This window comes from Pan troglodytes, chromosome 5 (assembly GCF_028858775.2).
Source record: "Pan troglodytes isolate AG18354 chromosome 5, NHGRI_mPanTro3-v2.0_pri, whole genome shotgun sequence".
Classification (NCBI taxonomy): domain Eukaryota; kingdom Metazoa; phylum Chordata; class Mammalia; order Primates; family Hominidae; genus Pan; species Pan troglodytes.
In genome coordinates this window covers 26,925,685-26,951,687 of record NC_072403.2, presented here as the reverse complement: position 1 = coordinate 26,951,687, position 26,003 = coordinate 26,925,685, and the positions used below count along the sequence as shown (strand labels likewise).

The 26,003-nt window shown below is 38.2% G+C and overlaps 1 protein-coding gene across 7 annotated transcripts in view; it reads right to left on the bottom strand.

The window, feature by feature from the left end:
* Window positions 1–26,003, bottom strand: part of CDKAL1 (CDK5 regulatory subunit associated protein 1 like 1) — a 702,199-nt gene that overhangs the window by 230,866 nt on the left and 445,330 nt on the right. For all 7 annotated transcript variants that reach the window (XM_016954980.3, XM_063812805.1, XM_016954982.3 and 4 more), the window contains one exon: window positions 955–1,100. In XM_016954980.3, the coding sequence (XP_016810469.2) occupies window positions 955–1,100 (146 nt within the window). The remainder of the gene's footprint in view (window positions 1–954; window positions 1,101–26,003) is intronic.

The window sequence follows — 26,003 nt, the reverse complement described above, 5'->3', positions numbered from 1 at the left end:
AATTGCTTACAATTTGTATAAAGCAATCGTATCCATGCAGTACTCTGACATAGTACAAAGGTACATAATTATAAACAAGACGATGGAAATAAAAAGCTGTATCTTAATTAAGAAAAACAACAAAGGAAAAGGCTATGGAAAAAATGTATGAAAAGTAGGAAGACCCAGGCCACAAATATGCCAAGACAAATGACATATCCCCAGAGGGGAGAACAGTGATGTAGACTTGAGAAGGCTCTGTGTGACCTGGGCCAGCACTTCCATTTCCTGCCTAGCATAATCACAGAAGGCAGTCAATGTTTGGTGATGATGAGGAGCAGGCTTCTGAAGAACATAATTAAGGGCTGAAAGTATTTTCTGTGGAAACAAAATTATCATTCATGTCTGACATTGTGTAAATATGCCTTAATTTTGGTCAATAGCAATTTGAACTTTACAAAGTAGAATCCTCAAACCTTCTTGTAAATCACAATTCTTTAAGCAAACTGCAGGGCTTCGTGTGTAAAAGCATAGACATTCCAGATACTCTTTAAAAAATGCTGTTTAGTAGAAAATTATCTATTTTGTAGTGACACAATTTGGCCTCTGTCCATGTCAAAACCAGCTCATAACTTCAAAAAGCCACATTAAAGGAGATTTACACAGAGCAACGCTAAAGCAGTTTTCATCCACCAGGTCAGGTATAAAAATAATCACAATTCACATTACCTTAAAAAGACTGGCAATCTTACACAAATTAATGGTGTGTCATGTACAGATGGAAGGTGGATATAAACTGAGGAGAAAGAAAAAACCACATCAAAGGTGCCAAAGAGACTTAAAGGCTTTGAAAGCTTCGAAAGTCTCGCCTTCTCTCTTGTACCTTTAATTGTAAGGCTGCAATAAGTGCATTTTTGCCACAAGCTTTTGAAAGAAAAAAGAAATTGTTATTTTCTTAGGTACTAACAGACTTACTTCTCTTTCAGAAAATCCACTACTCTTTTGAAGTCAGCCACACAGTATTCTCTTTTCATTTCCATGAGTACGCTGTCGGAGGCAGACTGGACTGGTATGTGCAGAAAAGCGTAGACTCTGGGGTGATTAAGGATTTTTGCCATTTCCTTAAAAAAATGGAAGGAGAAAACACTAATCATTTTAACAAATTGTGGAATGGTTTTCCTCACATCAACACCACAAGCGCAAGCAAATAAACATACTAGCTGAAAACAGACCAATCATCAAGGCTCTTAAAGTGAACATCAGTTGGTAATATTCTATGACGAGATTTGGGAATTCAATATCACTTTCAGAGGATTCCACACAACAATTATTTCCTCATGCCCTCTGTTTCTCTTAGGTGACAAAACAGAGATAAAGTCACATAATGCCTGAAGAGTAAAAAGATTTTTCAGGATTCCAAAACAAACACCATTTCTACTTCACTTCCAAGGAGTTTTACATTCTGCCTTGTTACATTTGTGGGAAAAACGTCAGTATTTAAGGCAAACACTTGAGATCCCATAATCGCCTATACTGGAATAGAGAAAGTTTCCAAATTTAGGTTAACACATTTTTTAATACAAATATTATTGCCAAGACAAATGACATATTTATACAAAAAAAATCAGGAAAAAAACTCTACAACTCACCTGTTAGTTTCTTTTTTTTTTTTTAATTTCAGTCACATATTTTTTGAGTATCTATTACGCAAAAGGCACATGACCAGACAGTGAGGCCAGCCACTTCACCACTGGGCACCTACTAACTTTCATACTTAAGACGCATAAAAAGAAGAGAAAGAAGAGATGAAGATTAAGAAGAACGTATCTTGCCAAGCGAAAGAGAATACATTTAAGTGAAAAACATTAAAAACTCAGAGAGTGTTTAAAAATTCCTCCAAGGACACAAAGGGGGCGAATAAGAAAGAGTGACAGAGGTGAAGTTCTGTAATGTCACCATTCATGTAAGCATTAGGTAAGATGACTAATGTGGCCCTTCTCCACTGCTGCATGCTGTCAGGTCATCGATTTGAAAGAGAGGGAGGAAAGGAAGGAGAGAAAGAGAAAAAGAAAAAAGAAAAGAAACAGAAAGAAAAAAAGAAAAAGAAAAGTGAAAAGAAAGAGACAGCAGGTGCATACGGCCTTTCAGAGTCCAGCAGTGAATAAAAATGTCATAAAGGGAGCGGCTCATTAATAACTTGCATGTGTCCAGTGATTCTTAGTTTTCAAAGTATTGCACTTTCACATCTGTTACCTCATTTCATCCTTCAAAAAATATTTTGAAGGATCTTATGGAATCAAAGAGCCAGCTAATTCCGTCCAGTTACCTCTCAGCTCTTCAAGAGTTAGTCATGCATACGGATCAACCATGCCCTGTGTTTCTCCATTTTCTTTTCATTGACTGTGAACATTAGCATTTTAGCCAAAGGGGAAGCCCAGAGATGAACTCAAATCAGTCACCTTCTTAGCAGCGGTTGTTTAAAATAATCCTTTCACTAAGATTATCAAATAAAATTACTCATAGATATCCTTTATCCACACTTTCTCTACCAGGAATTAATAGGTATATACCTTACTAACCTTGTTACATATAGACTACTAAATTGGAATTGGAGTTGAAGAATTTCTTATTTAGTAGAAAAGGAGCTGGATACACTTTCATGAAACTGTTACATTTCTGGGCTGGGTATTCAGTAGGCTTTTTTTTTTTTTTTCTTTTTTTTTGAGATGGAATTTTGCTCTGTCACCCAGGCTGGAGTGCAGTGGCGTGATCTCAGCTCACTGCCACCTCCACCTCCCGGGTTCAAGTGATTCTCCTGCCTAAGCGTCCAAGTAGCTGGGATTACAGGCATGTGCCACCATGCCCAGCTAATTTTTGTGGTTTTAGCAGAGATGGGGTTTCACCATGTTGGTCAGGCTGGTCTTGAACTCCTGACCTCAGGTGATCCGCCTGCCTCAGCCTCTCAAAGTGCTGGGATTACAGGCGTGAGCCACCGCGCCTGGCCTCAGCAGCCTCTTTGTAGCCATACTGCACACTTGGAGCTGGGCGAGGCAGAGCCACACTCACATTACGCATCCTACAGTAAATATGCTGGCCTTATGCTAGAATACTCTGCCTTTCAGGTTCTTCACACTTGAACATCAAAATCCCCCCCAAATTTAAGAAACATAACTGTACAAAGATCTTTGTTTTCTAAAGTGGCAGCACTCACAGCTTTAGACATATCTATTGCGGTGAGAAATGACATCTTGACATGTAATACACTTTGTGAGATGAAACTTCACACTCAGGCTGTGTACCTTCTTCTCATCTATAAAATGGAGAGAAGGATAATATTCACCTCATAGGGCTACTGGGCTATTGTGAAAATAAATTAAGATAATCCAGTATATGCTAATAGAGTAAGCACTCCATATGTAAATCATCTAATTTTTTAATTTTTTTCTTTTGGTAAGTATTTTAACTTCCCAGTATCACAATTTTATACGGATTACAGGGAACCTATCAATAAATAAAACAGCTTTCTGATAAGCTAGTTCCCGAACTAGTAAGTGAAGGAGAAATAACTGGTACTGATTTGCATGACATAAATTTGAAAGGGGTTTACCAGCAAACATGACCCCGGGCCAGAGAGGGTGGTGCAGTTTCTCTTGGAAACACTCAGGGTGGCCTCTTACTATAAACAGGATACTGAACTAGATGAAACTTTGCCCTGCTACAGTATGCCAATTTACAAATTAAAATGTTAATAGCAAACAAGTAGGATAAATGTAGTGGTTTCCCCCTCCCCCCGCCACCCCCGTGGTTCTCAAAATAAACCTTCCCACTAGTAATTATCTTTCGCTTCATACTACAGGCCTTGCAACTTTATACTGCTAGAACACAAAATAAAAATACACTTGCCCCTTAATTAAAGTCCATGTTTCTACCACTAAGAGAATCATGACTTAACACAGATTAATGTCCCCAAGGAGACAAAGTATGTATTTTTTGTTTTGCTTTCTCTTCCATTCCTCTTCTTGCTCAGCACTCTTAGTTTAGCACAACTTGTATTCTCTTCATCTTTCAAAAACTTCTTCCTTTATGACTTCTCAGCAACCTGTTCCTGGTGTTACCAAAGTGTTTACTTAGCTCTTCCTGGCAATACAATAATGAATCTCCAGGACTGAATGCTACAAGGCTGCTACAAGGCCAGGAATTATATTTCACTCTTCCCTCTGCATTTCTACAATAGCTTATACTGTGCTAAGCACACCACTAAACATTTAAATACAGATACGGGTTACAACTACACCAACATACACAAAAAGAGGTGTAAATTGTAATTTCAATAGGAAGACAAACTTTCATTTAGTAATATTTCAGTTTGGCTCAACCAGGTAAACAAACATATATTCAAGTAGGTAAACAGGCATTTAATCAGCCTGCCTTAATTTCTGGAACAAATGAATAATTATATGTAAATCTATAGGTATATACATAAGTACAGGCATACATCATTTTATTGTGCTTCCCAAATATCGTGTTTCTTACAAATTGAAGGTTTGTGGCAACCCTGTGTCAAGCATGTGCCCTGGCAAATTTTTTCAACAGCATGTGCTCACTTCGTATCTCTGTGTCACATTTTGGTAATTCTTGCAATATTTTAGACTTTTTAAATTATTACTGTATCTGCTGTGATGATCTGTGATCAGTGATCTTTGATGTTACTCTTGTAATTATTTTGGGGTGCCACAAACCGTGCCCATATAAGATGGCAAATTTAATAAATGTTGTGTGTGTTCTGACTGCTCTTCCAATTGGCTCTTCCCATCTTGGGCCTCCCTATCCTCTGAGATACAACAATATTGAAATTAGGCCAATTAATAACCCGACGAAGGCCTTTAAATATTCAAGTGGATGGAAAAGTCCCACATTTCTCACTGTAAATCAAAAGCTAGAAGGCACTAACCTTAGTGGGGAAGGTATGTCAAAAGCTGAGACACATTAAAAGCTAGGCCTCTTGCACCAGTCAGCCAAATTATGAATGCAAAGGAAAAGTTCTTGAAGGAAATCAAAAGTGCTACTCCAGTGAACTCACGAATGATAAGAAAGTCAAACAGCCTTATTGCTGATATGGAGAAAGTTTCAGTCATCTGGACAGATGATCAAACCAGCCACAACATTCCCTTAAGCACAAACCTAATCCAGAGCAAGGCCCTAACTCTCTTCAATTCTATAAAGGCTGATTGAAGTGAGGAGACTGCAGAAGACGTTTGAAGCTAGAAGAGGTTGGTTCATGAGGTTTAAGGAACGCTGTTTCCATAACATGAAAGTGCAAACTGAATAAGCAAGTGCTGAAGTAGAAGCTGTAGCAAATTATCCAGAAGACTTAGCTAAGATCACTGATGAAGATGGCTATGGCACACCGCAGATTTTCAATGTAGACAAAACAGCCTTCTATTAAAAAGTGATGGCATCTAGGACTTTCATAGCTAGAGAAGCTAAGTCAATACAAAAGGCTTTGAAGCAATGCTTCAAAGTTTCAGAGGACAGAAAGACTGACTCTCTCGTTAGGGGATAATGCAACTGGTGACTGTAAGTTGAAACCAATTCTCATTTACCATTCTGAAAATTCTAGGGCCCTCAAGAATTATGATAAATTGACTCTGTCTGTACTCTATAAATGGAACACCAAAGCCTGGTGAGAGCACATGTGTTGACAGCATGGTTTACTGGATATTTTAAGCCCACTATCGAGACCTACTGCTCAGGAAAAAAAGATTCCTTTCAAAATATTACTGCTCATGGACAATGCACCTGGTCATCTAAGAGATCTGATGGGGATGTACAAAGAGATTAATGTTTTCATGCCTGCTAACACAACATCCATTCTGCAGTACATGGACCAAGGAGTAATTTCAACTCTCAAGTTCATTATATAAGAAATACATTTTTGTAAGGCTATAACTGTCATTGTGATTCCTCTGGTGGATCTAGGTAAAGTAAATTAAAAGCCTTCTGGAAAGGACTCGTCATGCCAGATGCTGTTAAGAACATTCATGATTCATGGGAGGAGAACAAAATATCAATATAAACAGGAGTTTGGAAGACATTGATTTCAACCCTCATGGATAACTCTGAGGGGTTGAAGACTTCAATGGAGGAAGTAAGTGCAGATGTGGTGGAAACAGGAAAACAACTAGAATTACAAGTGGAGCCTGAAGATATGATGGAATTGCTGCAATCTCATCATCAAACTTGAACAGATGATGAGTTGTTTCTTATGGATGAGCAAAGAAAGTGGTTTCGAGATGGAATGTATTCCTGTTGAAGACACTGTGAAGATTGTTGAAATGACAACAAAGTATTTATGATAATATACAAATGTAGTTGATAAAGCAGAGTTTGACAGGGTTGACTCCAATTTTGAGAGAAGCTGCACTGCCACAGCTACTTTCTTAACCTTTAGCAATCACCACTCTGATGAGTCCATAGCCATCAACATCGTGGCAAGACCCACCACAAGCAAAAAGATAATAAGTTGCTGAAGGCTCATTTTTTAGCAATAAAGTATTTTAAAATTGAGGTATGTACATTTTTTACACATAACGCTATTGTATACTTACTAGACTATAATATAGTATAAACATAACTTTTACATACACTAGGAAACTAAAAAATTCACGTAACTTGCTTTATGGTGATATTTGCTATTTTGCAGAGGTCTGGAACCAAACCTGCAGTATCTCTGAGGTATGCCTGTAACAATGAAGACACTTTAAATAAAGGTAGCCCCATCATGGATTCTATTTCTAAAGGTATGCTGAAGCTTGAGATTGAAGCCACAATGCATTTTCTCTTTTCTTTTCTTTTTTCTTTTCATCTCACTCTGTCACCCAGGCTGGAGTGCAGAGGCACAATCTGTGCTCACTGCAGCCTCCACCTCCTGGGTTCAAGTGATTCTCTTGCCTCAGCCTCCTGAGTAGCTGGGATTACAGGTGCCTGCCACCGTACCTGGCTAATTTTAGTATTTTTAGTAGACACTGGGTTTCACCATATCGGCCAGGCTGGTCTTGAACTCCTGACCTCAGGTGATCCCCCTGCCTTGGACTCCCAAAGTGCTGGGATTACAGGCATGAGCTACTGCTCCCAGCCCACAATGCATTTTCTTATGAAAGTAATTTACAAGTGAAGGGAAGGGTCTCAGGTTCACCAAGGGAAAAAGAAGCATTTAGCTCAAATTGTGGCTGATGAAAGAAGGGCAGTCATGAGCAGCTCAGTGCTCTGAGCTGGGTGAGTCTGAGCTGAAGGGCAGATTTGGTGGGCATGTATGTGCTCACATGGGAAGGGGAGCAGTTGAGGAGCTCTGGTAGCAGCGAGCATGGAAAAAGTATGTGTTTTAATATTGGGTCATTTATAATGGAAGGGCTGATGTATTAAGGCTGCTTAAAATATAGATATTAACCATTTTACAGGCAGGAACTGCAGAATGGCTAACCAGATTAAAAAACAGTGTTTCTATCTGGTATTATTCCATGGAATCCTCATCTTACAAAGTGATAATCATCTCAATGTTTGTTATTTTTCTCTGAACTTAAAATATAAAGAAAAAAATTAATTGAATGAAAACAGACTTAATTTTAAAAAGCAGTTCTATGTATGGATACGTTTTTAAAAGAACTGCTAAATTTCATTTTTATTGCCCTATAGTCATCAAATTCATCATTACATTCTACCTAGTTTTGAATATATGTACTATTGGCTTAACAAAATCACTCAGTATGTGCTCGCCTCAGCAGCACATATACTAAAATTGGAATGACACTAGCATGGCCCCTGGGCAATCACTCAGTATGTGAAGAATATGTTGACACTTGCATTGAGATGCGTTTACATCCACACCAATAGTGATCAAACAGAAAGCCCTCTCAGATGATAGCTTTGTTATGAAGTACATGCATGTTCAAAATGCTAAACTTTACACCGCTCTGTTGTTTTCAGCTCATTTAAGTTATATGCTAAAGAAAAAACCTCCAAAAAAAGATAAACTATACCATTCCCTTTAAATATTTTTAAAATAGTTTGAGATATAATTCATATACCATACAATTTATCCATTCAAAATATACAATTAACATTTTTTAGTATATTCACGGGATTGTAAAACCATTACCACAATCTAATTTTAGAACATTTTCCTTCCCCCAAAACAAACCCTGTACCCATTAGCAGCCACTCCCATTTTCCCTCATTTCATGAACCCTTCTCCTAGCTCTAAAACAACCACTAGTCTACTTCCTAACTCTACAGATTTGCCTATTCTGGATATTTTATATAAATAGACTCATATAATATGTGACTTGTTTTGTGACTGGCTTCTTTCACTTATTGGTTTCAAGGGTTAACCATATTGTAACATCTAAGGATTTCTTTTTTTTTTTTTTCTTTGAGACAGAGTCTCATTCTATTGCCCAGGCTGGAGTGCAAAAGTGCAATCACGGCTTACTGCAGCCTTGACCTCCTCACCTCAAGTGATCCTCCCACCTCAGCCTCTTGAGTAGATGGGATGACAAGCACATGCCACCACGCCAGGCTAATTTTTACATTTTTTCTAGAGACGGGGTCTCACTATGTTGCCCACGCTCGCTGATCTTGAACTCCTGCACTCAAGTGATCCTCCTGCCTCAGCCTCCCAAAGTGCTGGTATTACAGGTATCAGCAACCATGCCCACCATGCCTAGCCTTATTTCAATTAAATAATAAAACATGGGAATTCAGAATTTATTAAATATATTATTTCATGCAAAACTATTTCAGATGTTCTGAATTATATTAGCTTGACTAAGGTGGCAAAGCAAGTTTCACCCATATTTCCTGGCTCTAACACAAACATTCTAATGGCATAGCCTTGCTAGAGATTAGCTGGTACATATAAGATCTTATTAGAAAAATTATAACAGAGACAAAAAATGGGAGAAAAATGGGCTGGATGAAGTGGCTCACACCAGTAATCCCAGCACTTCGGGAGGCTGAGGCACATCACTTGAGGTCAGGAGTTTGAGACCAGCCTGGCCAAAATGGTGAAACCCCATCTCTACTAATAATACAAAAAAAAAAAAAATATATATATATATATATATATATTAGCTGACTATGGTCACATGTGCCTGTAATCCCAGCTATTTAGGAGGCTGAGGCACGAGAATTGCTTGAGTCCAAGAGTTGGAGGTTGCAGTGAGCCGAGATTGCACCACTGCATTCCAGCCTGGGTGATAGAGTATCTCAAAAAAAAAAAAAAAAAGAAAAAAAAAGGTGGGGGAAAAGTATAAAAATTCCTTAAATTAAGAATCTCTTAAAATGAAGAGAATGTGACTATTAATGATAATGATATTATATTTTTTAAATTCCTACTTTTATTGTTTTGTTGTGGTAAAATAGACATACAATTTACCATTTTAAACTTTTTTTTTTTTTTTTTAAAGAGACAGGGTCTCGCTATGTTGCCCAGGCTAGACTCAAACCCCTGAACTGGAGCCATGTACGCACCTCAGCTTCCCAAGTAGCTGGGACGACAGATGCATGACACTGAGCCTGGTTGATTTTTTTTTTTTTTTTTTTTTTTTTTGAGAGGGAGTATCACTCTGTCACCCAGGCTGGAGTGCAGTGGCACAATCTCCGTTCGCTGCAACCTCTGCCTCCCGGGTTCAAGCGATTCTCCTGCCTCAGCCTCTCGAGTAGCTGGGACTACAGGCACCCGCCACCATGCCTGGCTAATTTTTGTATTTTAGTAGAGATGGGGTTTCACCGTGTTGGCCAGGCTGGTCTCAAACTCGTGACCTCAAATGACCCACCCACGTCTGCCATCCAAAGTGCTGGGATTACAGGCATTAGCCACCGTGCCCAGGCAAGACTGGTTGATTTTGAACCATTTTTAGGTATACAGTTCAGTGACGTTAAGTCCAGTCAATGTTGGACAAACCACCACCCACTGTCCATCTCCAGAACCTTTTGATCTTCCCAGACTGAAACTCTGTACCCATTAAACAACTGTCCCATAACTGCTCCTCAAGCCTCTCATAATCACAATTCTACTGTCTCCATGAATTTAACTACTGCAATTGAAATCATATAATATTTGTTCTTTTGTATCTGGCTTATTTCACTCAGCATAATGCTTTCATCCCTGCTGTAACGACATTATGTTTTTTATATCTTTTTCCAGACAGTTGATAGCTCTATTCTCAATGCCAAAGCACAATGTATAGATTTGTATTAGCACTTACTCCCCTATCCTGCAATTAAACCATACATCCTCATATCCCACAGGTATATCTTGTTTATGTTCATTTCCCTATTCCCTTGCTCAATTCCTGGCCCCAAATACTTACATTGTAGTTGAATGTATAAATGACTGAACGTCCCAATAAATCAGTATGGTTATTTTGGCATAAGTCCTACAAAGACTTCTAGGCAATGTTCGAAAGACCAATGCCAGTGTTCTAGGAAATCCTATTTCTGGATTCACCGTCGACACTTACCAAGTCATATAAGATAGAATAAGACCAGAAACATATTTCATCCATTACTTCATTAATGGCACTGTAACAGCTACTAAGTAAATTACCAGTATCTGTATTTACTCTAGCAATTACTAATACATTTTCATTAATCGCATCCGAAAGTGAATGAGGGAGCGCAAGAAAGGAAACTTTCCAATTCTTACGACCCAAATGACAAAGATTCGATATTGTGAACAGATTCTAATTTACATTTGATCTATAACTTAACTGTAACAGGAAATTCTCTTCTAAACTGCTAAGAGTTAACGTTTTCAGTATTTGTGCTAAAACAGGTTGAGACAAAACATCTGTTGTAATTAGCGTTCATAGAAATGTAAAAGGACTTCAGTGTTCCCTTACCATTACCAATTCATCTTAGTGTCACAATCATCAGGCTTTACATTATGAAGATAGAAATACACATCTTGAAACCAATGATAAAATGCTAACAGTTATAATTACACACACAAACACATTTATTTTCAACTAATATTATCAGTGTTTTATTTTTTTCATTATTTTTTATTTTTGAGACAGTCTTGCTCTCTTGCCCAGGTTGGAGTGCAGTGTTGCGATCTTGGCTCACTGCAACCTCCACCTCCTGGGTTCAAGAGATTCTCCTGCCTCAGCCTCCCGAGTAGCTGGGACTACAGGCACGTGCCACCATGCCCAGCTAATTTGTGTATTTTTAGTAGAGACAGGGTTTTACCATGTTGGCCAGGCTGGTCTCGAATTTCTGACCTCAGGTTGTCTGCCTGTCTCAGCCTCCCAAAGTGCTAGGATTACAGATGTGAGCCACCACGCCGAGCCTATTTTATTTTTAAATTATTATTCTGCTCTGTTAAGGACAAGAAATCAAAATAGAGTTTTTGTCTAATGATGATGGTGGTGGTTACATGTATCTATATATATATATTTTAAAATTCATAGAATGGAACACATATGAAAAACTCAATTTTGCTGTATTAGTTTTGAAATAAAATAACAAAGAGAAAAACTAAAACTAACAGTAAAATCTTTGGTGATTCAAACAAACATTATATGAACAGGTATACGCTATAAAAAGCCTTAAAATCCACATACAATTGCCTTTGTTCCATTTAAGAAAAGACTGCTACACACCAACAGAACGAATCAATAGCTGATCAATTTAATGGGGAAAGGGCAGCTCAGGCTGTACCGTCAGCTCAGAGAGTTTTATTGGCTTCTCTTAAATATGATATACATAATTGAGGAATCCAATGGAAAGGCAGATGTTAAAGATTTATCTTAAAATATTTAAGTCATTTATCTATGACCTGATTATCCACATTGAGGCTTACCTTAGGTAACTTTAGTTCCATGGTTTAGGCAGTACACAGAAAAATGGCCTAGTGATTTAACTGCTTTAGTTATGACTTCCTTGGTATGTAAATGATGTAGCTAAGCAAATACTTACTAAACATCAAACTATCTTTCTGGGATTGGGGATGCAAAGCAGACAATAATCTCCTCTGCATTCTATAAACGTGTAAGCATCTAATTGCCTTGTTTGTCAATGAAGCACTTACTCAGTGTTAGGCAGTCTGCAGAACAGTTTGAGTGCATCTCATTTGACTCCTGATGCTATGACATAGGTACTTTTTTTTACTGTTTCTGCGGTAAACTGTATTACTGTTTGCCAGTAAGTATTCTGGCTTCTGTCTCTGTGGGAGTAGTATAACCCCTGCCTATAGGCAGGAGTAGCCATATGACTTGGGATGGCCAATGAAATGTGGGCAGAAATGACACGCGCTACTTCAGGACAAAAGACTTAAAACCAGTGGTTTTCAGCCAGGCACGGTGGCTCGTACCTGTAATCCCAGCATTTTGGGAGGCTGAGGCAGATGGATCATGAGGTAAGGAGATCAAGACCATCCTGGCCAACGTGGTGAAACCCCGTCTCTACTAAAAATACAAAAAAATAAAAATAAATAAAAATAAATAACTGGGAGTGGTGGTGCGTGCCTGTAATCCTAGCTACTGGGGAGGCTGAGGCAGGAGAATTGCTTGAACCCGGGAGGCGGAGGTTTCAGTGAGCTGAGATCGTGCCACTGCACTCCAGCCTGGCGACAGAGCGATACTCAGTCTCAAAATAAATAAATAAATAAAAATAGAAACAAAAAAACCAGTGATTCTCTCAGTCTCTTTTCCCCCCTAACTCCACGGTCTAAGTTCTGAAGTGGAGAAAACTAGAACAGAGCTTCAGCCAGTACATGATGGGTGTGTAACATGAACAAGAAATAAATGTTTGTTGGTATAAGCCACTGAGATTTTGGAGGCGATTTTACTATACAACATAACTTAGTTTATCCTTACTATGATTGTGAATGTTACGTGTTGACAGGGCTACTGAATGCGTAGATAGCTGATAAAACATTATTTCTGGGTGTCTGTGAGGGTATTTCCAGAACAGATTAGCATTTCAATCAGCAGACAGAGTAAAAGAAGATTCATCCTCATCAATGGGTGGGTAGCATCCAATCCTTTGAGGGCTCAAATTAAACAAAATGGCAGAGCAAGAGTGAATTCTCCCTCACTACACACACACACACACACACACACACACACACACACACACACATTATGTTTCTTTGAAGGACTTTGATTAATCCACTGATGCATTCTCATGTTACGGATAAAAACACCAAAGTTTAGAGATGTTTAAAATGATATGTCTGGCTGGATGCAGTGACTCACACTTGTAATCCCAATACTTTGGGAGGCCAGGGTGGGAGGACAGCTTGAATGCAGGAGTTCAAGTTAAGCCTGGGCAACTAGTGGGACCCCATGTCTACAGGTGAAAAAAAAAAAAAAAAAAAAAAGCTGGGGATGGTAGTGTGTGCCTGGAGTTCCAGCTACTTGGGAGGCCGAGGTAGAAGGATCACATGAGCCCAGGAAGTCAAGGCTGCAGTGAGTCATGATTGTGCCACTACACTCCAACCTGGGCAACAGAGTAAGACCCTGTCCCAAAAAAATAAAATAAAATGATGTGTCTACAGTCAAGAGCAGTAAGTGGAATAACTGGATTTAGAACCCAATCTTGTCATAGCACAGTGTCCTTTTTCTTAACTATTTTTCAATAAATATTAGGATGGAAGTGTCTATCAATTATGAAGGTAAAACACGGGAAGAAGAAGTTAACTGTTGCAAGAGCAACAAAAGGTTTTACCCCAAGTAGAGTTCAATTTTTAAAGATAAAAACGTTTCCTAGCCATGCACGGTGTCTCACGCTTATAACCCCAGCACTTTGGGAAGCTGAGGTGGGCGGATCACTTGAGGTCAGGAATTCAAGACCAGCCTGGCCAACATGGTAAAACCCCGTCTTTACTAAAAATACAAAAATTAGCTGGGCGTGGTGGTGCACACCTATAGTCCCAGCTGCTCAGGAGGCTGAGGACAATCACTTGAATCCAGGAGGCAGAGGTTGCAGTGAGCTGAGATTGTGCCACTGCACTCCAGCCTGGGTGACACAGTCTCTGTCTCAAAAAAAAAAAAAAAAAAAAAAAAAAAAAAAAAGTTTCCAGACAAACTGCAAAGATAACATATGTTTAATAAATAAAAATGGTGGACACAGTTTAGATACACAAGGCCACTGTACATAGGTAACCAAAACTTAAGGCATCTTGATTTCCTCAGAACAATAACCCCAAACACAAACATAAACTTTTTGTCCTTTTGAGTCAGTGAAGTTAAACCAATCAACTACAGACAAATCAGCTTACACATCTTTGTTTGCCTTAAAGAAGAATATAGGGCAGCCAATCATGGGAAAGGTCAAAATACTTCCTATTTTACAGTCTATGAACTGTGCTGTCTTAATGGCTGTAAAATTGAGACTTCGTGCCATTTTTCAGTTTGAGGTCTTTCTGGTTCATAAACTTTTCTTTTGCATGCATAGTAAACTCTCAAAATTCTAACTTGATCTGATTTTGACACACATAATATACTTAGTGTCTTAAAATACAAGGCTGCATATTTTATAAAATAATCTAGTGACCTGCCATATCAGTTCTTCTGGCTTTTCTAAGTCTAATAATACCACTTATATACCTTTAAAAGTATATTTAGAAAAATAAGCATACTTGGAGATCACTTAATGATTCTCTATTTACTTTTTTTTTAAATTAAATACCAATTACTGCACATTTTGTTAAAGTCCTTCTAAAGAGAGAATTGTACATTTGAGGGTTGGGCTTATAGTATCTTATAAGGCTGAACCTGTCCCATTCCCTTAGGAAAAAAATGCATAAAATAAGTGGTGCACATAAAGTAATGAAAAAATATCTCCATTGTTCTTTAAAAATATACATTTTTTCTCTATTAAAAGCAATGCATGTTTCTTTAAATTTTGAAAAATTGAGAAAAATAGAATAAAAAACTAATCATTGCTGAAAACAACCATTATTAAAAGAAGGATTCATTACTCTTGCTGTCATCTTGAAACAACTAAATTATAAAATTATATGTGATACTATCTAGTGAGTTTGAGAAAAATGAAATGATTTTCAAAGACTAACATATAAAGCTAACAGTATTTCTTGACAATAGATCATTAGGTCTGAGCCCAATTTCCTCAAAAACGAAGGAAAAAAATCTTTCTTTTAAGCAGGGTCCAAATCACCCAAGCACTTAGACTCAAGGGGATCATAATACTTCCACATTAGCATAACAGGAGAGAGAAATCTGAATATGAAAACAACAAACAAAGGAGAATCAGAGATAAGAATCAGCAAAACATCTTAGACTCATTCCTGAACAAGTTATTACCATTAGAACAATGTTGTCCCTGGAGCTATGATGAGAGAATGGAAAAAATAAATAGATACAAAAAGAAAAATTTCTTTATTTGAAAAGCATATAAAAATGAGAAAGAAGGTAAAAGAAGAAAAGAGGAATAGGCAATTCTCTCCCCCACCTCTTAAATGCATTGTACAGAAAGGGAAGTCTTAAAAGTTGTTTTTTTTTTTGAGGCAGGGTCTCACTCCATCATCCAGGTTGGAATGCAGTGGCATGATCACAGCTCACTGCAGAGTCCACCTCCTAGGTTCAAGTGAACTCCTGAGTTCAAGGGATCCTCCTGCCTCAGCCTCTCAAAATGCTGGGATTACAGGTGTGAGCCACCATGCCTAGCTTTAAAGTTATTTTAAGACTTTAGGTCTTAAGAACACGGAACAGGGCGGGGTGCAGTGGCCCACGCCTATAACACAGCATTTTGGGAGGCAGAGGTGGGCAGATCACCTGAGATCAGGAGTTCAAGACCAGCCTGGCCAACATAGTGAAACCCCATCTCTACTAAAAATACAAAAAATTAGCTGGGCGTGGTGGTGGGTGCCTATAATCCCAGCTACTTGGGAGGCTGAGGCAGGGGAACTGCTTGAATCTGGGAGGCAGAGGTTGCAGTAAGCCGAGATTGCAGCACTGCACTCCAGCCTGGGCAACAAGAGTGAAATTCTGTCTCAAAAAAACAAAAAACAAACAAAAAAACCATGGAACATAATTACAAAATAGCTAGAAGAGAGGCTTTTGAATGTCCACACCCAAAGCAATGATGAACACGTAAGGTGATGTTCAAGCTAAATACCCTGTTTGATCATTATGCAACATATATATGAATGGAAATGTCAAACTGTACCCTATAAATATGTATAATTACAAGTCGTCTACCTAAAAAAAAAGTATTTGAAAAATGGGCCATAAGAAGTCATTTAATTGGAATGATTACAGAGGAACTAAAAAGGCTCCCCAGCCCATTCCAAATTACGGCACTATTAGTGATAAGTAGTAGTGATAGGGAGGGGAGGCAGGGAAATTCTGGGTAGAAAAGGGCAGGTCCCTGGTGAGGGCTCTATCCTCAAGCCTGGAACTGCAGCCCAAAATGAGAACTTACATCCTTGTTTTCCTGCTCAAATGTTGTCCTTTCCAAAACCACCCATAGCCTTCCCCACCCCCCCATTCCTGTGCCCATAAAAACCCCAGGCTCAGCCAGCAGAGAAAGGAGAAGCAGCTGGACACTGGAGATTATAGTTGGACGTCAGAGAGAAGCAGCTTGACTTGAGAGGGACAGCTTGAAGGCGTAGCTTCAGAGAGGAGAAGATTACCTTCCCAATCCGTCCCCTTTTCAGCTCCCCTTCCTGCTGGGAGCCACCTTCATCAGTAATAAAATCCTCTGCATTTACCATCTCTAATTCGATCATGCAACCTCATTCCTCCTGGAAGCCAGAACTTGGGTGCCACGAGTGTGTGTGCACCCTCCACTTAGCTGTTAACACTTAAGCCATCCACGAATGGCAAAGCTAAAATGGCACTATAACATTCCTTCTGGGGCTTCAGGGGTCTCGGGCACCTCCCTAGAAACTGCTGCAGGGCCTCCATGGAGATTTTTGCCTGCTAGCACCCAAAAGCACTTGCTCCAGCTCCTGCACCCGCTCACCTGCACTCCCCCACCCATGAGCTGTGGAACACAGCAGGACCAAGCAAGTAGAGTCTGCCCCTGCTGACACTGAAGTGGCTGGCTAGTTCTAGTGCCTGTGCACTCTAGTTCCTGCCTGCAAAGGGATCAGGGAAATATCCTGCTTCAGTAGTAGTAGCATAAATAGCAACAGTAATGATAGTACTTTGCATCTGTATGTGCTAGACAATGTGCTGAGTCACATTCATTGTCTCATTTAGACTTCAGAAAAAAAGTGTAGTTTTACTTCATGCGATCTTAGATTTAGAGAAATTAAATGCCATGACCACAGCACAATGGTGGCAATGGAATATAAACCCAGTGCCCTCGACATTGCTCAATTAAATGTCTCTCACAAGAGCATCATTCCTATGGATTGATCTACCTGTAATCCTCTCTATACATACACTAATTCTTGAGGAATAGCACAAACTAATTTGCATAAAGGTGTTAACTAACAATAAATCATTTCTGGGAGTGAGAGAAGAAGAGTACAAAGTAGTCTTTCTAAAACAAGGCATAAAATATATAGGTATTATGTATATTATACATAGTCTTTGACATATATTATGTAGCTTTTTGGGTTATTATTGAGACGGCATCTCGCTCTGTTGCCCGGGCTGGAGTGCAGTGGCATGATCTCAGCTCACTGCAACCTCGGCCCCTCGGGTTCAAGCGATTCTCCTGCCTCAGCCTCCCGAGTAGCTGGGATTATAGATGTGCGCCACTATGCCTGGCTAATTTTTGTATTTTTAGTAGAGACAGGGTTTCACCACGTTGGCCAGGCTGGTCTCCAACTCCTGACCTCAGGTCATCTGCCCACCTCGGCCTCCCAAAGTGCTGGGACCACAGGCGTGAGCCACTGCACCCGGCCTATATTATATAGTTTCTGATATATAAAATACATGTAATATTATATATGTCAAAGGTAATTTTTAATTTTCATAATTTGCAAAATTTTCCTCAGTTTGGTTATGTCAGAAATGGGTGGGTTTTAAAAAAAAGTCTCATGCGTTTAAACTACGTTAAATAGCTCTTATTACATTACTTAAAATTAAATAATAAATTAATGGGATCTTTGCAGTCTTGCTACTGATCCATATGGATTTTAAGTACAAACTGATAAACAGACATATATTTTTTATAAGGCAACAAGAGACATATTCCATCCCTGTTCTACTTAAATTGTTTTCACTTGGTAAAATTGTTTTCACATGTCGATTCTTTAATTGGAACATAAATAAAAGCATTTCTAGTTACTACATGGTAAGCCAGCTTGTCTAAGTACACCTTGTCAGAATATCTTGAGATTTTAATCTGCTTTTTTAAACACATGAGCTCCAAAGCTATAGGATCAGACAGCTCCTTTAGCATGTAAAGAGAGATGAGGAAAAAGTTCCATTTGGGAAGCCAAATTTACTTTTAAGACTTGAGCTTTCTAAAAAATGTTTTTTAAAATGAAATAGAAGTCACAATTTTATGCATTAAAAATATAGATTTATTTATATTAGAGGGGGAAATTGTGATTTTAAATTCCCCTTTCTGGCAGTCTGTGGTCTCTACAAATAAAAAAAATCTAACTTACCCTTTTTCGCAAGGTTTTGCCCAATGTTAACAGAAGAAGTCATTTGATACAGAAGCATTTTGAAATGTTCGATTTTGTAATTTTTGTAACATCACGGTTGGTTTTTTTTTCTTTTTTTGTATTTTGTTCTTTTGGGGTTTTTTGTCTTTTATTTTTATAGTTGATTTTCTTTAAGAGCAGGCTTTGCAGTGCTCTCTTTGTGTTTCCAATGATCAGATCTTTCCAATGAGCAAATGTGTTGTAAATTACATTATTAATACCTTATGTTAACCTGGCTAAAGAACTAGGTAAGCATAAGCCTAAATAACAATGATTAAGGAAATCCAGTACACTTTATTTATTTATATGCTAAGAATTTCCTTCAGAACAGGCACAGTGGCTCATGTCTGTAATCCCAGCACTTTGGGAGGCTGGGCAGGCAGATTGCTTGAACCCAGGAGTTTGAGACTAGCCTGGGCAACATGGTGAAATTCTGTCTCCATAAATAATACTACGATAAGCCAGGAGTGGTGGTGCACCCCTGTAATCTCAGGAGGCTGAGGTGGTGGGATTGCTTGAGCCCGGGTGGTGGAGGTTGCAATGAGCCAAGATTGCACCACTGTACTCCAGCCTAGGCAAGAGAGACACACTCTGTCTCATAAATAAATAAATAAATAAATAAGAATTTCCTTCTGTCTTAGGTGAGAAAAAGTGATTTCCACATCAAGTACTCTGACTTTTTAATGTTTCAAACTTAGAGACTGCAAATATAGAAGACAGCTAGGGAAAAAGATATTTCAAAGATGAGTCTAACAAAATGTGTAATATGCTGAAGTGAACTAGGAAGGAAGGAGAGTGATGGGGACCATCAACAATTTTCTTTTCTTTTTTTGAGACAGACTCGCAGTGTTGCCCAGGCTGGAGTGCAGGGGCACGTTTTTGGCTCACTGCAACCTCTGCCTCCCAGGTTCAAGCAATTCTCCTGCCTCAGCCTCCTAAGTAGCTGGGATTATAGGCACCTGCCACCACGCCCAGCTAATTCTTTGTATTTTTAGTAGAGACGGGGTTTCACCATGTTGGCCAGGCTGGTCTCAAACTCCTGACCTCATGATCCACCCGTCTTGGCCTCCCAAAGTGCTGGGATTACAGGCGTGAGCCACTGTGCCCGGCCTCATCAAAAATTTTCTATATAATGTTCAGATGATTGCTATTGCCCTATCCTCATAGGATCATCTCTCCACAGAATTCACTAATGGGCACGATTCATCAGAGAAAACTGGGAATTATTTTGCAAGGGGTATCTAAGACTTAGTCTCAGAAAGTGCAAGAACGCATTCCAGATGAAATAACATATACCAAGTATGAAGCTACTCTGAGTAAAATTAACATTTTAAAACGTCTTCGGCTGAGTGAAATGAAGAAAGGGAAATTCAATCCCTTACAAGTTCAATGATTACACATTCAAAACGACTCATTAAAACTAAAAACAAATGGAATACTCCCATCTGGGTGTTTGATTTTATTTTCTCCTAAATAAACTTGATTTCTCATAATCACTGATTATATAAAAGAAGTTCAAAAATGAACGCAATATTTCCTCGTCAGAGCATGACAGCCTCCTCCTGCTCAGTTACCCAGTTTCAAAACCTCTGAATTTCTTGCCCTCATCCACTACACCCCATCAGATAATATGTATTTCTGGTGCTACCCAACCCTCAGAAGTCTCTTATTTTCTAAGTCCATCTCTTGAGTGTAACTTTGCACTATCCAGGTCTCACAATTTTTTCTTACAAACCATAACGTAAGTCTGGGTCTTCAAATGGGCAAAGGGTAGGTAGACCTGGAGGGAACAAAGTGGCGGTGAGAGTATTTTTAATTAGGTCCATTTCCAGGTCTTCAACTTCTTTTGTAGTTTTTCTTAAACCTGGATTGTCTGTGGTGAAGGCTTGATGCTGTGTATCCTCTCACACCTCCCTCTCTCTCCCCTTTACTGAATGGCATCAGGTCACCAAACACAGAACACGTGAAGTTGCCTTTTTTAAGCAACATAAGGAGTTCTCATGCCTATTCACCCCCAACATCCATGCCGTTAAAGACTGCATTTCAAACAATTTTAATATTTATGCTGTTTTGGTGAAATGTATACTAGTAATAATTTAATAACAATCCAGAGGAAATGTTTCTCTTAAAAATATTTGGAGGACGTTGGCTCAAGCCTGTAATCCCAGCACTTTGGGAGGCTGAGGCGGGCGGATCACGAGGTCAGGAGATTGGGACCATCCTGGCTAACATGGTGAAACCCTGTCTCTATTAAAAATACAAAAAATTTGCCGGGCATGGTGGCGGGCGCCTGTAGTCTCAGCTACTCGGGAGGCTGAGGCAGGAGAATGGCGTGAACCTGGGAGGCGGAGCTTGCAGTGAGCCGAGATCGCGCCACTGCACTCCAGCCTGGGCGACAGAACGAGACTGCGTCTCAAAAAAAATCTATATCTATATCTATATCTATACCTATATCTATATCTATCTATAGTTGGAGGCTTCTAATCAGAATAATGTTTGTATTTTATTTTATACATATATTTTGATACACAGAAGGATGATACAATGATCAATAGAAGACTTTCAAGCTTAAAAATATATTGAATTGGCCAGGCGTGGTGGCTCACGCCTGTAATCCCAGCACTTTGGAGGCTCAGGAGGGTGGATCACCTGAGGTCAGGAGTTTGAGATCAGCCTGGCCAACATGATGAAACCCCATCTCTACTAAAAATACAAAAATTAGCCAGGTGTGGTGGTGCATGCCTGTAATCCCTGCTACTTAGGAGGCTGAGGCAGGAGAATTGCTTAAACCCAGGAGGCAGAGGTTGCAGTGAGCTGGGATTATGCCACTGCACCCCAGCATGGGTGACAAAGTGAGATGCTGTCCCAAAAAAAAAAAAAAAAAAAACTATGAAAAAATTTTAATATCAATATAAATCATTTAAAAAATTATTTTGAGGTAACAGCAAACAAAAGTGTCAATACCACTCAGTAAGAAATGCAGTCTGGACTTCGTCGGCCGCACTCCGCTCCCAGACTTAGACTCTTTCCATTCCTATCTCCTGTCAGTGGCTTCAGGTCACAATGCCCCTGCTCACCCTCGAACCCCCGGGAAACATGTTCCTATCAAAAGCAGACCTACTGCTTTTCCCAGAACATGCTCCTGGCTTTTTACCCTTATTAAAATGTTATCCTCACTCTAGAATGCAATTGCTCACCTCTAAGCCAACCCTGCCTACTAAAATCCCATCCATGCTTCAATTATCACTTCCTCCTGTTTCCCAATGTACCCAAAGTATTAATTATTTATTTCCTGTTCTCATTTAGAGTGTTTTGTGTCTCTATCAGGCAATTATCACATTGTACATTATTAGTTGTTTAGCATAATGTTTGATAACTTTTTGTTGAATTGAGTTGAATAACAGCTAATTTTACCAAGAGTCAATGTGCTCAAGTGAAGCAAGCCATAGATTCAATATACACAGACACACAATTTTTCATTTTGACTTTTTCAATGACCTGGTATATGCCGCTAGGGAAACCTCAACTCTAGATTGTTTATACTTACATTTCTGCATTTTAAACTTGAAGATTACACTCTTACTTTTTATACAGGAGAATTTTTTAATGATCAGTTAACCAAAAATAATTTTTCATCATTTGCAATTATGAAAGACTAATTATGAATATGACTAAATTATAGGAGCCTAAAATTAAAATCCTTTTTAAGATAAATTAGATGCAAGGAGGTCACATAATGAGGCAAATCAGTGGAAGAGTGGAGGATAGTGTACTAATACTATGCTAGTGCCCCAACAAACAAAAACTCTATATTCTCAACAACAAAGCAATTCCACATTCACTAGCCATTTTATACTCATTTTACCATTCTTGTTACCATTTACAGGATGATGATTAATTTCATTTTAATTTTTCACTGAAAATTAAAATTTGCAAATGAAAAATTCCTACAGGCCACTTCAAAGAAAATATACTGTATTTCATTACTCAGTAATAAATTATTAGCTTGTAGTCCAAAGAGAGTATGAAAATCTGTTAGTCTCAAATATAGCTCGTTTATAGCATCTCAAATACAGCTCAACTTTACAGCATCTGTATGTCTCACCTAACATCTGTTTCCTGTTTATATTTTTCACATAGTATTTTGCGTTATTAGTCATAATTATATATTTCTGCAGTAAGCAGAAGTATCAAATAGCCTCCTTCAGTCTCATCTGGATGTAATAAAAGAACCAAATTTTGAAATGGCAAGACTGTGAAAGGAAACGTCTACCTTTAATCATAACAGAAACAGCTGATTGCCCTTTTTCCTGCACTGTGGCACTTACTAATAACTTTAAGAAAAACACTCGCCACATGTGAAGCTCTGAATCAGTGTAGGATCTGAAGAGCTACTCATTGGTTGAATCAGTTTCAAGCTGACTTTACAAAACCCTCCAAAGCGGAACCTCTGCAACATTTTATGTGGAATGTCCTTTAGGATTCTGACTACATAGTAGCTGGGAAGGCACATCTGTGATACATTACAAAACCAAAGAAGTTGCCAGCAAAGTTTTTAATATTTCATTTTAAAAAGCATACAATTTTAGTTTAGTATTCCCTATATCAAAATTTGAGTAGTATCAAATTTTAGATTCAGTCCTATGACTTTCAGTCTACAATTGCTTATTTTCTCTTAAGTCAGTGAAATTTAATAAATTAGATTAATTCATTAATTAGATATTAACAAAACATTAACTTTACATAAATAATGATTATTATTATTATCATTAATATTTTGAGACGGAGTCTCACTCTGTTGCTCAGGCTGGAGTGCAGTGGAGCAATTCCAGCTCACTGCAGCCTCCACCTCCTGGGCTCAAATGATCTTCCTGCCTCAGTCTTCAGAATAGCTGGGACTACACATGTGCATCACCACGTCCAGCTAATCTTTTTATTTTTTGTAGAGATGGGATTTTGCTGGGTTGCTCAGGCTGGTCTCAAACTCCTGTGCTCAAGGGATCCGCCCACCTTGGCCTCCCAAATTGCTGGGATTACAGGACAGGCATGAAGCACCACGCCCAGCCTATATAAATTATTTTTTAAAAATCATAGAATGAGGAAACTGGAAGGAACCTAGGAGATAATATAGACCAAACTCTTCTCTCATCACTTCTACTTCCAAAGACAAAGACCTAAAGTTTTGCCTAAGTTCACATGGTTACATAGTGCTAAAATTAGAGTTAGAACCAAGGTCTTCAGATGTTCAGAACAATGTCCTCCTTATATACAATTTGTGCCTTTTATTATCAATTTAACTAAACTGTACCAAAGTGTATTCTAATAGAATATGTGGCCCAATTATTTAATCTGCTATCATATATCTAACATAAATAAAATCTTTATATTCCAAATTACCTCATTCTCTTGAATAAGCTTTATGTTCACTACCCATGGGAAAAAAACAACCTGCAACAAATCCCAAATATTTCCCCTTTTCAAGAGGGATATTAATTACACTAGGTCATTTCTTTAAGGGTCTTTACTACTTCCTATCCAAAATCTATTTAACAGAATAGCAGCAACTTTTATACATGATGGGCAATTTTATTAAAGCCAAACATACGCCCACTCTGACCCAGCAATTCCACTCAGGAATATTCAAGAGAAATGAGTGTATTATGTCTGCCAAAAGATATGTACAGAATGTTCTCAGAAGCTTTACTCACAATAGTTGAAATCTGCAAATTAACCTAATATTTAACAGGAGAATGGGTGAACTGTGATATATTTATAAAACAACACTTCACAGCAATAAAATAAAAACAGATTATTGAAATATGCAACAACATCGTGACGCTCATGGACATTCTGTTGGGCAAAATAAATCAAATTCAAAAGAGTACATACTGTATGAATCCATTTACATGAAATTCGAGAACAAGCAAAATTAACAGTGACCAAATTTTCCAATTCAGAATAGAGGTCTCTTGGATGTGTGAACTGGAAGGAACATGAGACAATCACATGAGATTCTAGAAATGCTCTATTTCTTGATCAGGTGATAGTCACATCCAAGTGCACATTTGTAAAGGCTCATTGTGCACTTAAGATCATTGCACTTTATGGTATTTATGTTATACCACAATAAAAAGTTTTTTAAAAATTGGGGAGGAGGCAGTGGTTGGCAAAGCTTAAGATCTAGATGAAAGTCAAGGAGCTACGGTCCAGTCATCATAAATGAAGGAACAAATGGATTCATTTATTCTAATTTCAGTCACAGAATTCAATTTCAGGAACTTTTTCTTGTTTTACAGTATTTACCCCCTTTGTAAACATCACTTCACTTAACAAAGAATACATTTTAATAATATTTAATCATAAATGTCTTCAAAATGAGAATTCTACTATAGTGATAAGCTGTGATACATTCAGACAATGGAATATTATTCAGCACTAAAAGAAATGAGTTCTGAGGCCAGAAAAAGGCATAGACAAACTTTAAATGATATTACTAAGAGAAAGAAGCTAATCTGAAAAGGGTATGATTGCAATTATATGACATTCTGGAAAAGGCGAAACTATGGAGACAGTAAAAAGAGCAGGGGTTGTCTGGGGCTAGAAGAAGGGAGGGGTAAATAGGTGGAATAATGTGGGGTTTTAGAGCAGTGCAACTATTCAGTATGATACTATAACGGTGGGTACGTGTCATTATACATTTGTCAAAACCCAAAGAATATATTACATCAAAGGTGAACCTTAATGAAAACAATGGGCTTTGAGTGATAATAACCTAGTAAGAGTGCTATAAAGTACAGCAATGCCAAGAATCCTGGCCCTTTAGGGAACAAATCAAAAAGTAAATTAAATTCTCTTAGATATTTTGGGTTTCAGTCAAATATTCTTTGAAAGATTTGTATCTTAAAATTATTAACATCCGTGGGAAGCATTCATTTTGTCCATGCTTAGCCATTTTTTTAAATGTATAATTGAATATCTGTAGAATCAGTGCTCATTTTATGAAATAACTAAGTCAAAGAGACTATTTTTACTTTGAAAATAATACGTGTTGCTTAAATATCACTTTATATTCACACACCTTAGAGAAGAAATGCCCTGATGTTATTGAATAGATGTTATGTATGCAAAGACATCGAATGAAATATATAATAAGCATATACATGAAGCATATGTACTATGTATGTAGTTGCCTAATGTAGTAAAATCAAATAGAATTATTAGTAACATCAATTATGTATCAGGGCATATCACAGACACAGTTTCAAAAAAAAGGGACTACTAAATACCAAGCAAACTTGTTCAAAAATGAAAGCACAAGAAAAGCACAGTCTAGATGTGAAATTAGGCAATTTGGAACATAAACTGAATCTGAGTAATTGCAGCATTGATA